The 17,800-nt window shown below is 46.3% G+C and overlaps 1 protein-coding gene across 1 annotated transcript in view; it reads right to left on the reverse strand.

Moving 5' to 3' along the window:
• Positions 1-17,598, reverse strand: part of Rxrg (retinoid X receptor gamma) — a 41,757-nt gene extending 24,159 nt beyond the window's left edge. Inside the window, exons 1-2 of the mRNA XM_057769800.1 lie at positions 17,290-17,598; positions 2,100-2,347 (exon numbers count right to left, since the gene is read on the reverse strand). Coding sequence (XP_057625783.1) covers positions 2,100-2,347; positions 17,290-17,338 — 297 coding nt within the window. The 5' untranslated portion in view covers positions 17,339-17,598. The remainder of the gene's footprint in view (positions 1-2,099; positions 2,348-17,289) is intronic.
• Positions 17,599-17,800: the final 202 nt, after the last annotated feature.

A 17,800-nucleotide genomic window follows, 5' to 3' on the forward strand; every position in this document is an offset into this window, starting at 1 on the left:
TTTTCATAATAATGTTTATACATACAAGCCAAGCATAGAAATTTTCATAATAATGTTTATACATACAAGCCAAGAATCATAAAGTCAACCAATACTGCTCTGCCCCGTGCAAGTAAGCAGAAGGAGGAGATGGGGGTCCTGGCTGTTTACAGAGAGAATGGAAGGTATAGTAAATGGGATTATTGTTCCTCAGTCTTCACTTCTAATGCACGGTATCCTCTGGGCTTTGTCCTTGTAGTAATTCCTACTAGAATAGGTACAGCCTATTTACCCATCCACCAAAGATCATCTTAATGGTTTTCTTTGGCCACAATGTCTATTTCATTGCATTAATTGAGACGAGAAGACCTGCCCACTGTGGGCGGCAACATCCCCTAGACTGGACTGTACAACAGTAGAGAAAGCATACTGGGCACAAGTTTGAAGGCAATGTTGCTCTCAGATTCTCAACTATGGTTATAACGTGACCAACAGCCTCAGCTCTCCCAGATAATTGACTGTCACCCAGAACGAGCCCTCTCTCCCATGAGTTGTGTTTGTCAGGGAGTTTTACCACAGTAACAGGAAAAGAAACTAAGACAGCACGTTCGTGACAGACCATGAAGAACTATTTCCCAATTAACTGCTGATCCTTTAGCCTAAGACACAAAGGACAAAGTCCTGCTAGCATGTTAGGTCCATATGAAGGATGGGCATCTTCAAGTGAAAGGTAAATTCCTGTTTTTGTAAGCTTTGAAGACTTAGGGGTTGCTTTTCCTTAAAGAATTCTATTAATTTTTATTTTATGTGCATGCATGTTTTACCTGCATGTATGTTTGTACTTCCATGTGTGAAGTGTCTGCAGAAGAGGGCATTAAATCCTTTAAAACGAAGATTACAGGCAATTGTGAGCCACCATAAGGGCTCTGAAAACCAAACCCAAGATCTTACAAGACCAGTTAGCGCTCTTAATCACCAAGCGCTCCAGCCTGGGGATTGTATTTTTATATAGCATTATTATAGCCGTGTCCAACCACTCCAAGGGGAGAAAGCCGCCAATCTTAAGAGAAAAGCAAAGCTATCTGGCCACGCAATGCAGTGATGCATATCCACAGTGATGCAGGTCTGCTGTGCACACACCTTTTCTCCACTGTCTCAGGAGATACTCAGAATCTAGGTCATGTTTTCTCCTTGACTCCTCCTAGTCTCAGAGCCAATATGAATGTGAATATACCTAGTTCTAGTTTTGTCCCTGGGCTGGGCCTACCTATTTTTCTCCTCTCAGTTGAAAATGCTTAGCAAGGACTTGCCCTGATCACTTCTGGATTCTCTTTAACATATGGTGTCGCATTGCCTAGATACTGATTTCTGTGTGTGGACCTAAGCATACATGAGTGTATATACATATGTATTGAGGCCAGAGGCTGGCATGAGTGGCCAGGAAACCCTCATGGATCCTCCTGCTTCTACCTTCTCAGCACTAGGATTACAGGTGTGTGCCACAGCCTGCTTCTTGTGGGGACTGGGGATCTGAACTTAGTTCCTCATGCTTGCATGGCAAGTACCTTACCAGTGGAACCATTTCTCCAATCCCCTAGAGCAGTGGTTCTCAGCCTTCCTAATGCTGTGGCCCTTTAAAATTCCATGTTGTGGAATGGACAACCATAAAATTATTTGCACTATTGCTGTTATGAATCATAATGTAAATATCTTATATGCGGGATATCTTATATGGGACCCTCAAAACGGTAGCAACCAACAGGTTAGGACCATTGCCCTAGGTACTCGTTACAAAGTAAGAAAACTGAAAGGGGTCTACAAACACCCCAGAGAGATGCTGAAATCACATCCATTAAGGCCACCAGAGAAGTGCCCTTATGCATACAGTCTCTTGAGCCACAGATTGCTACTGGTTCACAGGACTCCTCAGGCTGAAGGCTCAGATGGTGAGGTCCTGAAGAGAGCAGTCTATAGAGGTAATTCAGTCGCTTCAGAAAGCCCACGGTGAATACCTGCCTATGGTTCCAGCTCAAGCTCTTAGTATGGTCTGTGACCTATACTAGGAGCAGCTTCAGACCTTGAACATGGCTAGACTAACCTTGGGGAGAAATAACACCTACCTGAGAGCTGGGTGGGGCCACCAAGTTGATGCCTGGAGGTGCTGCCAAGGCTCCTGAGGGTGGACCCATGGTAGAGGTGATGACTCGGTATGGTGAAGCGAGGGCATTGAGGGGGGTCCCCACAGCACTCAGTGTCCGTGGGGCACTCACTGGGGTGTCCGTGTAGCTGGGGTGGCTGTCCATTGGCTTCCCTGTGGGCAAGGCTGCTGATGGGTTCATGGATGTGGAGCCAGTGTGGCCAGGGGAGCCTGTGAAAGAAAAAGCACAGGTCAAGAGAGGCTATGGAGGCAAAGATAGGGCTCCTGGAGAGGCAAAGGCCTATCACACCCCTGATTTGTTTCCTGGGTTCTTCCCCTCTTTTTGGCCACTCCTACAAATGCTAGTTGCTCACACAAGCAAAGCACAGGGAGAGGAGAGGGCTTGACCTAGAAGAGGGGATCATCAGTGTCTTAGTTCTCTGAGTTTCTCTCTGCAGCCTTTGTAGCCTGAAAGAGATGCACAGCGAGTATGGCAATGGCGTGGCTCACAAGTCCCCAGGCCTCTGGGACTGTGTCCCTGGGCCAGTCAGGAAGGGCAAGTCAATGCCTATGTGAGGATTAGAGTGAACAGAGGCCTGAGCTTTGCTAAGATACCCTACCCACGTTCATACAGCTATGAGAACCGAGCATGAGGCAAGACTAAAATTCATTCACCCATATGCAAATTAGAATGACTCAATGGCTTTGTGGGTACCAGAGCCCAGGAAGACAAGTGAGCACAGGCTTGTGGATGGCACTTTCCCATCCAGGCACAGGGTGCTATGCCACAAGGGCCTGTGGAAGATGTTCTGAGAGCATGGGAGCAGTGACTGGGTGATTAGCATAAACTACTTATCTCTGTTCAGTTGAACCCATGTTCCTTGTAGCCAATAACCAGTGAAAGATCAAAGAGATGGGTGGGGGTTCTCCCATCATCTTGAGAGCCCATCATGAAGCATTCTCTCCAGCAGGATTACAAACTCCAGTCTCTGCGAAACAGTCTAGAAAACATAGCGAGGGGAAACCCCACCACCACCCCCAAAACTGTCCCTGGGTCCCTGAGTAGCTAATATGAAAGGCCAGATGCAAAGAAATATGCAAAATTGCTGCCCTTAGGTCAGCCATGGTACCTTGTATACGGGGATAGAAAAGGAGAAAACTGGTGGTTAGTGAGTATGGCCTGCAGGAGAGGCTGCCCAATTCCGAACACCTCCTGCGAAGACACTATCTCCCAGGTAGAATCCCGAGCAACAAGTGCTAAGATTAGGAGGCAGGACTCAACCTTCTCCCTTAAAGTTCTGGGGTTAAACAGGGAGTATCAGAGATTACCTGTGGAATTGGTTTTAAACATGTCTACCTGGAGTTTCTCTTGGCCCTTCTGCTTCCTTAATTAAGGTCTACTCAGGGCCTGGCAAATGGTTCAGTGGGTAAAGGTGCCAACTGCCAGGACTAGAGATTGGAGCTCAAACTTGGAACCCACAATGTGGAAGAAGAGAACCGGCTCCCACAAACTGTCTTCTGACTCCCATACATACACTGTGGTGTGTGCTCATGCACACACACACACACATGCACGCACGCACACACACACACACACACACACACACAGTAAATAATGGCAAAAATAAAGAGAGAACAATTGTTTCATAAAGAGAACAATCTCAAGACTCAAATCTTAAGACTCACTCCCGCCTGGGCCCAACATCCCACTTTTGTCTAAAATTATCATTCTGAAAGAAATCATTCAATCTTTTTTTAAAAAGCAATAAATTGATTCTAGAGAAATACTGAGTGTAATGGCTAAGCTTCTTGTTGGCCTGACTGGATTTAGAATCTCCTAGGAAAAACACGTTGGTAAGCCTTTTTTAAAGATAGGTTTAACTGAGATTGGAAACCCCACCCTGAATATAAGCATCATAAGCCCATGGGTGGGGATTCTGAACTGAATAAAAGGGGGCAAAAGACAAAAGTAGACGAATTCTCTCATTCCTTGTTCTCTGCTTCCTGATCTGCTTAGCTTTGAGCAAACAGCCCCACACCACAGACAGAGGCTAGTCACATTGCAATACACCTACAGACAGAGGTTAGTCACACTGCAATACACCACAGACAGAGGCTTGTCACACTGCAATACACCCACAGACAGAGGCTAGTCACACTGCAATACACCCACAGACAGAGGCTAGTCACGCTGCAATACACCTACAGACAGAGGCTAGTCACACTGCAATACACCCACAGACAGAGGCTAGTCACGCTGCAATACACCTACAGACAGAGGCTAGTCACACTGCAATACACCACAGACAGAGGCTAGTCATGCTGCAATACCTCAGCCACCATGATGGACTGTATGCCCTAAACCTGGAGCCCAAATCAGTCCTTCTCCATCAAGCTGCTTCCTCCCAGGTTCATTGTCATGGAAACGAGGCAAATACACCAAATACAAAGCATATTTCCATAAAACTGTAAAAATCAGCACCAAACAACTTTTAAGAAACATCAGCTCCTCCCCAAAAGGAGAAAAGAAATAGTCAGATGTGTTGGTGCAGACCTTTAAACTTCCCAGGTGAGAGACAGAAGCAGGCAGCTCTCTAAGTTCCAGGCTAGCTTGGTGTGTACAAAGCAAGTTCCTGGACAACCAGAGCTATATAATGAAATCTTGTCTCAAAAAATAAGGAAGAGAGGCAAGGAAAAAGAAAGGATGGATGGATGGATGGATGGATGGATGGATGGATGGATGGATGGATGGATATATGAATAGATAGACTGACCTGCACAGAAACACTAGAAACAGATAGTAGAAAATGTATGTTGTTTGAGAGCTAAACTAAGATGGTAACATGCAAACAATATGAAAATCGAAGCATATTATTGCTGTTGCTAGTAAAAATGAAGGCAATTTGACTATGAACTGCAGTAGTGGGAAGGGTTCTTTGTTGAGATAGAAGGAAATAGTGCGTGTGCCCAGTTTTCAGTTGTCTTAGAGGTGTCCAGGGCCAGCAAGGTGGGTCTGTGGTGGGTAAGGGTACTTGCTGCCAAACCTGATGACCTGAGGATCTTGTCTAGGACTCACATACTGGAGAGAACGGACTCCTATAGGCCATCCTCTAATCTCCCACGTGTGCCATGTCACGTGTAAGCAAAAGATAAACACACACACATATTCTTACACAAGCAGATAAATATAATTTTTACTTTTAGAAAACATTAGTGTGGCTTACTTCTGATGTGTCGGTCATCCCAGAAGGGGTAGACAATTCATAACCAGATTTTTCAAAAATAAAATCAAATTCAAAAAGACAAATACATCCTGAAAAAATGTTTTTGTGGTTTTTTTTGGGGGGGGAACTCTGCCCCTCACAATGACCTAGTAGTTCTCAGCAGTGATAGATTTGCTTTTAGCAAAGATAATGAACTCTTCTATGACTTGGATGCTTATGTCCCTCCAAAACTAGTTTGTAACTCAAACACCAGGTTTGAGGAGATGAAGAGCACCTCAGGATGCGCCCCATGAATGGATTGATGCCCTTCTCAAAGAAGCTTGAGAATGCTACGAGACCTTCCAGATCTCTTCTGCACGTAAGGAAATAGCATTTTTCTTTTTCACTCCTTCCCTCTGAGCTGATCAGAATTCAGGGTGTGCTATGATCAGAGTAGAAAGCCAGTCCTCACTAGACATCGAGTCTGGCAGGGCTTTGATCTTGAACTTTGAAACCTCAGGAATTACAAGTAAAAAAAAAAAAGTCATTATTTATGAATTAGGCAGACTGAGGTATCTTGTTATAGCAATAGGGATGAATAACTGCTCGCTTGGGTTCACTTTGAATGAGGACCCTGCCTCTGCATCCTGTCTACCTTGCTAGCTCCCTTATCCTGCATCTTAAACTTATATCACTTATAATATGCCAAGTGCCCAGAAACCTATAAAATGCCCTTGGACTATTCTACGGGGTTTATTTTTCTTTCTTCAATCAGTAGCTTTTTCTATAAAATGGCTCATCTGTGGGAGATTCCTCGGGAGGGCCTCTTCTTGCCTCACAATAGGCCAAGGAAAATGGTTTTCTTTTCACGGGCCTCATTTCTCCCAGCAAGGAGCTGGTACTTATCACCTCTACGATCCTTCCAGTTGGCTCTGCTCTGCGAGGGATGCCCAGAGCACAGCCTTCAAGTGTTGGAGAGAGAGGACAGGCGATGGGCGTCTGGGATGATCTGAGCTTAACCACTGACTCAGGGGGCCCTGCTGTCCCCAGTTGGACTTTGTTAGGCCTTCAAGCTGCCTGGCAAGTTTAGTCTGAGAGGCTGAGTATCATCAAGATCCCAAACAGGGACAAGAAGATGAAGACCACAGAAAGAACGCTGCCACTTGCCAAAAGGTGGTACAGCACTGTGGCCTCGGGTACAGTCCTATTGAGGGGGAGACACAACCTCTGACATAGAAAAATGCCGTAGGGTGACCTCCAGGCTCTACTTTTCAGCTATGTGGACTTTGTTTTTCTAAACAACCGAGAGTTCCTTCATCAGAGTTCTGAGTACAGAAAGTTCCACATCTGTATGCCGCTGCAGGGCTGAGTCTACTCTCCTCGGTGTGCAGGTCCCCTCCTCGCTGTAGCCTCCAGAGTACTTGCTCCTGGGTCTCTTTCTCCCCTTAGAAGCCAAGTCTTGCTGGAGTTCTCTGTTGAACTGTATGGATGAGACAACCATGCCTGCCTTAGAGAACCAGAGAGAATGCCTGAGATCCATGGTCCATTGGCAGCAGCAGCTGGAAGGCTCAGGCTCACAGGGAGGGGGGGGAGGGAAGGACTACTTGAGAGTCAACAAAGACTAGTTTGGGGAAGATCAAAGGGCTGCAGTGCATAAGGCCTGGAGTTCATATCTAGCACAGAAAAGCAGAACAGTCCAATGCAAGTGAATTGTGAACGCTCAGGTAAGGGTTTCAACTAGTAAGCACCGATACAGGCACACCATGGTTTTTAATATTGAATTTTCTAAATGTCTGTCTCATAAATTGCCCAAAGTGCTCCTCTGTCACCCCAGCTACCCAAATACCATCCGTAGGCCCCCTCATATCATCTCATAATTCAGCCTGACACACAGGTCCCCTTTGATGACTTCCCTTCAGAATTGCTGGTGACTAGCAGCTGGTCACCTCTTTGCTTATGACCAGCAGTTGGTCACCTCTTTGCTCGTCCAGTCAGCACGGGCCACATGCATCCTGGACTAACTGAATGTGAACCAGCACATCTGTAGACCACGACATCATGCCACCATGTGAGAGGGCTGAACACCCCTGCTGCAAACAATCGCCACGGTTCCTGGCACTGTGCTCAAAATGATATTGATATTTGTTGACTAATTATTGACTAGGAAAGCATTTGTTCACTGTTTTATATAACTAGACGTAGAATAGATCAACAGAAATTATTTGCATAAGAAATCAATGTTCCTAACATCCATCAAAACCAAAACCTGTGGAATCTCTAAGAAACAAATGAAGTGTGTGTATATAGAAAGGAAAGAGAGAGACAGAGAGAGAGAGAGAGAGAGAGACAGACAGACAGACAGACAGAAAGACAGGGGGATGGGGAGAAGAGCAAAGGAATGGGAAATAGAGAAGGAAAAAGAGAAAGAGACAGATACTTGTTGAGAAACAGAAGAGAGAAGTACTGAGATGTACAGAATTCTTACCAAGGTAAGGAGTTGCTTAGCAACCGGTCCTCAGCCAATGAAAGTGAAATGTCAAGCCTGTAGTCTTTCTGACTGGCCAGACAAGGGAGCAAATGGCTCGGCGTGTCCACCCCTTTGGTGCTGTGCCAGGCTGGAGAGTTTGTTTTCCCATTGGCAGCCCTCTTCAGGAGGGCAAGGAGATTTGTCACGAGCCATTGATAATGGCTAATGCCCACCCATGGGGAAGGGGACAGTTTCTCAGAATTGGATTCTCCACAATAAGTTGGGGTGAGGGAGAGCATCCTGGGACCCTGTCCCACTCTGGTTTCTCCCACGGTGGGGGACATTCCCACACCCGACTCTCCCTCCTTTCATCCAGTAGAAAGATATTGTGCCTAAGCTGACAATCAGAATATTGGATGCCTGGCTTGTTCTTTGTTTAAGGAAAACTTACACATCCTTTCCCTACTTGGCTCTGAATGCACTGTCAGGCTGCTCAGCGAGTTCGGCAGGGGACTGCCATATGAAGGGCTTTAATTGACACTTTTGTGTGGTCTCCTCTCCTGAATAACAATAACAGCTAAGATTATTGAGGAATTGCCATGAGCCAGACAGAGTTCTCAACATTTTACATATATTAACTCACCTCATGCCAACAGCACTTGGAGGCTGGTATTAAAAAAACTTATTAGCACATATTCATTGCATGAATCGATGGGTATACTTTGAGGCTGGTTCTCATATTGTCCCTACTTGTGCAGATGTGAAACCTGATCCTGAATCCCTCTAACAGGACCCTCCTAGTCCTGACTCCAGCCCTTCATAGTCCAAACCTCAACCATGGTTCCCTTCCATGGGACCCCTGCCCTGCCTGGCACAATCTCCCACAGGAGAGCCATCCTGCACTAGAATTTACTAAAATACCTCTTTTATATTTGAATCATTACTGGCATTTTTCAAAGCACTTTCACATCAATATCTGGGCCAGATGGAAAGATTTTTTTTTACACCCATTTGACTGGAGTAGAGCTGGATGTCTTAACAGGTGTGGAAAACAAGATATTAGAAATGAGATTCCCCCTGCTGTGGGGCCCACATAGAAGCAGGCCCAGAGGGGACGCCTCCTCTGCCACCAAAACCTTTCCTGGATTTTTTTTTTTAAGAGAAAAGAAACAAGAACTTGTCCAGAGTGGAAAACATGAAGAAACGACACTGTTTCTGCCTCTGGGGTGCTCAGTCCTGTGTTTTGTTCGCAGCCACTGAGAAGGAAGTAAGGGCAAGGCCAAAAGATGCACTGGCTAATTGGCCAGCTGCAGGGGCAGGCAGCCTTTCCCGGCGCTGAGGGAGTTCTGCTGAGTCTTACACAGCTCAGGAGGGGGCTGTGTGCTGGCTTCTTCCAGTGCTTGAAGCGGGGAGGGAGGAAGCTCTTTTTTTTTTCCATTTTTTTTCTCTTTCCCCCACTTCCCCTCCCCATCCCCATTCCTCCTGACTCCCTCCACTCCCACCCTAAAATCTGTGATGATGGAGGGCTGAAAAGCAGGGAAAGATTGATAATCAGCCTCATTATTACCAGCATTACATATAATTATAGCAAAACCTCACTCATTCGGATCAATTGAGAGGAAAATCAGTTTAAATTCCTGACAAGTTGGCAGATTACTTTTAAATTACGATTTTATTGCTTCTAAGTCACACACGTGAATAGTTTGTGTTCCAAGTGCCTGCAAGCTAATGGTTACTAAGTGGGGGATTTTAGAAAACCTGCACTAAAAGACTCTTTTGTAATTAACACCCCGTTAATATGCTAATGACATTCCGACTATGCTTTTTAAATTACTTGAAAACAGATGTATCTTAAATAGGCTCAATGCTTCTCTCACCGGCTTATTTGCTTAACAAACCTTCTTTATTTTTTGGTAAATCAGCAAATACAAACTAATTCATACCATGAACTTTTTTTTAAATATGAACATATTTTTTTTAAATATCCCTTGTGAATGTATAAAGATTACTGTGTATGAAGGTATGAACGTGCCAGGGTACATGTGTGTGAAAGCCAGAGGACAACCTTGTGTCAATTTTCAAGTTCACCTGTTTGAGACAAGCTCTCTTTGGTGGTGGTGGTAGCAGTGATGATGGTTACATTAATTTTGAGCTTCCTCTCCTGGCTCCGCCTCCCTCTCCTGCCTCCTCCTCCCATCTCCAGGTAGACACCGTGTTCAAGTGGTTTCTGGGGATTCCAACTCACATCTTCATCCTCATAAAGAAAGTGCTAGTACCCACTGGACCATCTTCCCAGAGCCTGGTGACCGTTTAATCACCACTCTTAATTGATTATGTCATAAGGTTATTTTTGTTTTGGTTTGGTTTAGTTTGGTTTGGTTTTGGTTTTTCGAGACAGGGTTTCTCTGTAGCTTTGGAGTCTATTCTGGAACTAACTCTTGTAGACCAGGCTGACCTCAAACTCACAAAGATCCGCTTGCCTCCACCTCCCGAGTGCTGGGATTAAAGGCATGTGCCACCACCGCCCGGCTGATTATGTCATAAGCTAATAAGACTATTTTGCTTTTGATTAGGAACCAGACTTATAAGACTTCAAGAACCACCTTGGTGTATAAAAGAGGGAATGAGTGCAGAGATGGATCTGCTCAGAGTCACGCAGGGCAAGGCTCCAGGCCTTCCGATTCCTCGAATCAAGCATATGGTACTCATTAAATAGTGCCTATCGTCATGGCGCTCTTTGTGAGTCTATGCTGCTATTTCCATAGCAACTACTGGCTTTTTAAAAACCCTTTTGGAGTGCTATGTGCCAGGCTCCGTGACAAACCTTTTAGATAGACCCATTCCCCCTGGAGGCCACTGTCTGTTTTGTTCCAGCTACAGTCTGGGACAGAGAGGTTTGTAAGGTTAAGACTTATCCCCGTTAGGCAGATCAGCAAACAGAGGCTCCTGATGACAAAATGGCTCATTCAAGAGAGCCTGCTGTGAATTACTGCAGCCAGTACTGCGTGTAACTTAGAACAGGGGTCTAACCTCACACCATGTCTGTCTGCCGCTACTTGGATAGTTTTGCTCACAAATTACTTTTCCACCCAGGACCAATTATAAGCCCGGTTGGTCCATATGGATATAGTGCTGCCGCCTAACAAATGAGATGTACCAGCGAATCCCACTAACAAAGCCTGTCAGAAGCCAGGTCCATATTCTGGTACCATGTATTCTATGAGATCTTCTAACCATGTACGCAAATGGGAGTTTGAGGTGGGTGCTGAGGGTGCCCACTGAATAACTTTTCATTGCTGATGTCTTAGAACATTAGTTCTGCCCACCACAGCTCTTTCGGCCATGGCTTCTATCTCCCTGGGCTTCTTGTCCAGTTCCTCCCCGTCTTTGAATAAGGGTAGCCTTTTCTAAAGACTGTAGTCATCTTATATTGCAGTAAGTATATTTCTTTACAATGTTGCCCCTGGCTTCATCTGTTCTGGGATTCTAAATATCCAAATTTTTCAGATCCATGCACTTAAACTCGGCATGAGAAAACTTTCCAGAAATAATGGAGCCTCAAATGTTTTCAAGGCTTTGAAGCCCATGTGTATGCTCCAGGAGGCCAACAGGGGACATGTCCTATGCACACCAAGTTTGTGGCTCTTAAGTTGAATGAATGAATGAATGAATGAATGAATGAATGAATGAATGAATGAATGAGTGAGCAGGCATTCACTCATCCGTCAAGGGAAGCACTTCCCTGCTCTCTGAAGTCTGCTCTGTTCTCCTCATTGCTGGAGCTGAGAAAACACAGGTACTTGGTACCCCAAGCCCTCCGTGAGGCTGCTTCCCCATCACCCTCATGACCAGTAAGATGGAAAAGAGAGACAAAGATGCTGAGCCCCAGAAATGAAACTCAGGCAAACAGCCTAAAATATTTATTAAGTACTTTCCCTGCCAGTCTTCTGACTTCTTGTAAATGTTCTTTTGATTTAAAGATCACAGCCTTTTCCATTTTTAGAATTCAAATATTATTTCTGAAATCCTAACAGGACCCTGAGGTGACCTTGAGCCTGAAATTCTTGCTGGGCACACCCCTGGTCCTCTTCTAGGCACTGCAGCCAACTCGGGGCTCTTTAACTCCAAGGTGAGAAAACAGAAGTTAGGGGTTAGCAGGGTCCCTGCCCAGTACTCGCGGCAGCCCCATGAGCATCTGCCCGGGAAGGACGAGCTAACCTGTGACTGTCTGGAACCTATGCTCCTCTGGGAGTCAAATCCAGGTTGTGTTTACTTCACTATGTCCCAGTGTGCAGTCTGGCACTTTAAGGAAGACCTCCCTCTTGTAAGGGGGTGGGGAGGGCATGTACATACAGAATTCCAGTCACATTTATTGTCAGCCTCCAAACGCTGTGTGGAAAGGGGGAAGAGACTTCTATAGAGTATTTATAATTTTCCATGCTAAAAGGAAAAAAAAAGAAGAAAAAAACCCTTACAACTAACAACTTACAACTGTAGGTCAATGCTTACCCACTCAAAGTGGATAGCAGGGAAGGGGAGGACCCCGTGGTTTAGCTCCCTTCCCCGTTCCTCTTCCTGCCCACTCAGGGTTGCTCCAATGGAACTGAGTTTGAAGATGCCACCCATCTCTACATCCTGGCCAAGCTACATAGGCTTTCCTAAGCATCTCCAACAGTCACTGGACAGTCGGGACAGATGGCCTATGGGATGCTGTCTGACTGTGAGAACTCAGCTCTGTGACAGAGAAACCTGAAGGAAAGTGTCTTACAGCCAGGAGTTTGGGGATCACAACTAATGGAAGAGCAATCAGAAATGGTAATAAAACTTCTCCGGAGAAATCCCCTAGGGACCTGCAGCCTTTCTGGAGCACAGCCACAGCTATAGCCTCTTCTCTCTGCAAGGGCTCATGTGCTCGCCCCTCACAGATGCAGTGTGGCCTGCAGAAGTGGATGCTGCTCACTGTCTGGCCAACCCCTGCCCCAGAATGGAAAACTCCAGCACATATAAATAAAATGTGATCCGCCTAGGGGATGGTCCTTTGTGTGGTCACTTGCTCCTTCCTATGGTGTTTTATTCTTTTGCTACAATGATTCAAAGGAATGTAAGAGTTGTGAATTATAAACAAGTTACAAATAATAAAAATCGGCATGTAAGCTGCTCTTACAAATAACTCATCCATTTCATTTCTAGGACTCCTATCTCCTAGCCCACCCTCCCTCTTGCCCCAGGTGGGTGTGGTCACATAGGGGAAGGTTAAGCTCAGTGGCCCTGGCCTGAGTAACCTAGACTCAAATCTTGCCTAAACTCTGCTCCTCACTGGTAGGATGACCTTGGACAGTTTGCTCAGGCTCCCTAGGGCTCTGCTTTCCTGTCTGCAAAATGAGGAAAAAGGTGGTGGCGCACGCCTTTAATCCCAGCACTCGGGAGGCAGAGGCAGGTGGATCTCTGTGAGTTCGAGACCAGCCTGGTCTACAAGAGCTAGTTCCAGGACAGGCTCCAAAACCACAGAGAAACCCTGTCTCGAAAAACCAAAAAAAAAAAAAAAATGATCAGAGTGTCTTATCTCCTAGGAGCCCAGAGAACACTAACATATGCATGCATGTAGGGCTCCCAGAGAATTCTGGACACACAGTAAGTGTCTGGTAAATGCTGACAATTATTGTCGCTCTTGTGAGGATGACTGAGCTAGGATTGGGTCCATCTCAAGCCACACAAGCCCAGGAATTCTAAAAAAATAAATGTCTGCTATTTCCTGAACTCTGTGTCACCTGCTTTTGCCCAGGAAGGGAAACAGCCGTTCTTTTCAGTAGCCACTACATCAGACACCCAGGGCTAAAGGCCCAGCTCTCAGGCTATAACTTGGGAGAAATGAAAGATTTCTCTTCCCACAGTTTCTTCTCTTCATTACGATTGATTAATCTACCTCTTTGTAATATTGTAAATGTTCAGAAAATAGTTTATCCTAAATATGCTTCTTCCTGCATCTCATACACAGTTCTTTCTTCCTACACAAACCCTAATCACTTATGCCCACAGCTTTCAATTAACTACCCACACATTTGCAGAGGGGAAAAGAATGTGTTCTGGAAAACACACACATGTGTGTATACATACGTACACAAATACTGCCAACTTGACTCTCCTCTGTGGCTATTCTCAAGTTGATAGGGGGCAGTTTCCAAAACCAGATCAGTCTGTGATTGGGTCCCTAAGAAGCCACAGTAAATGGCCCAGAGTTCATTATTGCTCATAAGCTATTCTGCAGTTTCCTTCTCAATGGCCAGGCCGCTGTGCCAGCAGCCACCTGTCCATCATCAGCCTGGTTTTCCAGGCTGGAGTGAGGCAGACTGCTGCCCCTATCCCGGCAAAGTAAGTGTGCCAGCTTCCAATGCTGTGAGGCACCTCGGCAGATCACGGACCAGCAGCCCGAACACCTGGCTGCAAGGGCCAATTGTGTCATGTTCTAGTTATGAGGGTCCTTTACCTCCCAAAGTCTTCACCTGCTCTTCTCTCAAAGAAAGAGAACAGCAACCGGTGTCAGTGAGCCTGCTTGCTGCTGGGTCGGCCCAGGCAGAGTGCTCACACTGACAGCTGGTCCCTGTCTTGTAGGTGCTTGTCATTCTCTCTCCCCTGGGATTTCTGCCCACTTAGATGGGGTATTGCAAGCTTTGTCTTGAATCTTCTAAGGGGAAGCATACTGGGAAAACAAGCCTTTTCCTGCTCAGTGGGCAAACCCAAGACTTAGCCAAGAAAAAAACACTTCTACCATCCAGAGCCGAGTCAGAGTCTAAGCACGAGAGTGGGCACTTTGCAGGTTCCTGTGAGCATTGAACTTCAGCCACATCGTAAGCATGACCCAGACATTAATGTTTCCTCCCAACAATGACATGGCTGCTCTAGAGATTCTTACAGGACCCCAGAACCTTCTGTGGCTCCATGTGCTATTAAGTGAAAAGGCAAGAGTCATCCAGCACTGTAATTATGAAGGCAGAAGCATTATGGCCGCAGGTGATGACCTCAGGTTTCCTGAGCCTGTAGCTGGATGGCCCTCCTGCACTGCATGGCAGGTTCTTAGAACAGAAGGGACAGAGTCCTTTGGTTCTGAATGTAGGCGTCCTCTTAACTGACTCATGCAAACAAAATGAAAAACATCAACAGAAACAAGCAAAATAAGTCATTCTTTCCTTAGGGATGACAATGAGAAGCACCACTAGAAGCTTTTTTTTTTAAAAAAAAAAAAACTTTCCCCATGTTATAGCAGATCTGATATAACAATTACACTAAATATTGGAGCCCCTCCACAATTATTAAAATTGAAGCCAGCAAAATATGTGGGTTTTTTGCAGATTTAATTGTACTTTTTTTTCCAGATCTCCAATTCATTATTCTACAATAATATCTGGTATTTAAATTGATTTGCATGTTGGCTTCTGAGCAAAATGGGAAGGATGGAAATATCGATTTGTATTTGGTACCAAATGTACAGATAATAGTTTTTTCATGTGCTAGCTATCTTATTTAATTCTCAAAACAAAACTCTAAGAATGAGATTACAAATCCCACTTTAGAGATCAAAGATGTGAAGGAAGATCTAGAGAGGTTCAGTAGCTTGCCTGAGATCACACGGAGAAATGATAAAACAGTAAGGACCATCATCAGCAGTCTCATTCTGTCTGTCTTTCTCTCCCTTTCTCTCTCACCCTCTCTTTCTCTCTCTCTCTCTGTCTCTGTGTGTGTGTGTGTGCGCGCGTGCGTGCTTCTGTTTGCTAAAAATCAATTCTTCTAAAGTTTGAGTTAGAGACATCTCTGGAAACACTTTGCAAGTCTACACTCCATCACCTTGGACTAATCTTGGCCTTCTTTTCGGCCTCATCTTGGAGGCTATTCAAATGAGACATCCTCAGCTCTCCCTAAGGTCCTTGAGTTGCTAATATTTCACAGTTCCAGCAAGCAGCCCCCAAAGAATCTTAGACTAGTTCCTCTTTCTTCTTCTGTGTTGAAGCCATCACAGCACAGACCTAGAGCATCTCAAGAATTGAGCTGAAGATGAACATGTCCCTCAAACAACCAAGCTCACGTGCAGAGGAAAAAGTTGTTCTCAGCCCCAAAGGGAAGTAAGATGGGAGTGGAGAAGGACCTGCCTACAACCTAGAGGCTACATGTCAGGCATATTATTGGCCACCACTCTCAGCCATCAAACTAGCCTAAATAACTTGTGCTTTTCCTTGGACCATTCCCATGGTTCCTTGCCTTTGGGCCCAATCAACAATCTTCTAATGCTTCGGCCACTGTACATAGTACAGCATTACTGTGTACACCTAAGGGGCCTGCCCCAGTGCAAAGGGACCCTCACCGCCTGGCCCCTGCTTGGCTCATACAGTCACTGGGTACACTCTGAAGGAATGAGCCACCTCCTCACCCAAAGCTTCCAAGCCAGGGACAGTCATGTGTCACAGTGCCTCGCTGAGGATTCAGTCTAGTACAGTGGCAAACTTTCTTCCCAGGCCTTTGGATAAATCAGCTCTGTTCACAGAGGAGGTCAGGAGAGCAGGGCCTCCACTTGTTAAGACCTTGGAAATCTGTCTGCTTTGCCATGCCTGCCAGAATCCATCCAGCACAGCCTGACTTTGGTTCCCAGGAACATGAACTCCATGCCACCACCAGACACATGAGAAGTCAGTTGGTTTGACTGCTGGTTGCATTTACACATGGCTGACTGGACTACTCCTGTCCCTGAAAGGAGGGGGTCCTCAGGACACTTTTGCCTGGTCATGCAGGCAGCCCAGGAACTCAGCCTCCGGGGGAGTGAGTGACTACCCTGCCTGGCTTGGCTACCTAGAGCCTCAGTTGGCAGGTTCTGTCTCCTAAGAGCCTGGCCTTCCCTACCCCCAGCCCTAGATCTCGACCCCTAGCGCGGAAATGATGACAGCAACCCTTGCTGTGGAATTGGGGGCAGCAGCAGGGGAGGAGAGAAGAGGCTATTAGCAAATCAAAAGGGGAAAACGCGGGGGGGGGGGGAAGCAGGGTGGCAAATTAAAGGGGCATGTTTCCTTTTTGAAAATCCAATTGTAAAGCTTTTAAGTAAAAACAACCTTGGCCATGTTGCGAAGTATTTACAGCACTTTTTGCCCAAGCAAAACCTTTTTCATCACTTGTTTTTTTCTCATTACAAATTAAATAATAGGTACGTCTTAGCAATTTCCCTCACTCTCACTTTTCACACCCACAGGACGTGTGGGGTGGTAGTAGAGCGCTTTATCTTTGTTTGGTTTAGACTCTCAGAATACCCCAGGCCCTTCTTCTGATATGCAAACATGCCTCCACCTTGGGAACATTCCCTCTTCTGCATGGATAAGCACCCACGAAACACGCGGTACACGCACTGCACATGCTTATGAACACACATGCCCGCCTTCCAATTCCAAGCTACGTTATCCCGTTTCTTCCCTGCCTCTCCCCGGCAGGTTCCCACTCACATCGTGAAGCCCAAGTGAGGTCCTTACCACCAAAGCCGGCGGGAAACTTCATGAAGTGGGAATAATTTCCATACATGTTTGCTGCTCAGTTCATTCCTCTGCCGCGCTTCTGAAGAGTAGTACAGCCTCTCCCGGCTCCCAGGCACAGCCCGGCTTTCTTCAACTTGGGCTAACAAGAGTGGCCATCGCTTCCTAGCAGCCGGGGGAGCGCAGGCTGGGCCAGCCCTCTGGGATTAGTCAGGAATCTGCCTCTAGATCCGAGAGTCCACATAGTGTTGAGAGGCTGTGGCGGCGGCAGCAGCTGGTGCCTGTCAGTAATCACGCATAATGCTGCCGCCACTGCTACTCTTCTTGCCTCTTGCCACCGCCGTCGCTGCTGCCGCCGCCGCCGCCGCCGCCGCTGCCGCCGTCGCCGCCGCCACCACCGCGCCTGAGATCCTGTTGCTAGTTTGATTAACTCTGGGCTGGGCTGCTGTGAGCGACTCTTCCAGCTCCCCGCGAGTCCCCAGAGGTCCCTACCGGGTGGCACAATCTATTA

This window comes from Chionomys nivalis, chromosome 5, assembly GCF_950005125.1.
Source record: "Chionomys nivalis chromosome 5, mChiNiv1.1, whole genome shotgun sequence".
Classification (NCBI taxonomy): Eukaryota; Metazoa; Chordata; class Mammalia; order Rodentia; family Cricetidae; genus Chionomys; species Chionomys nivalis.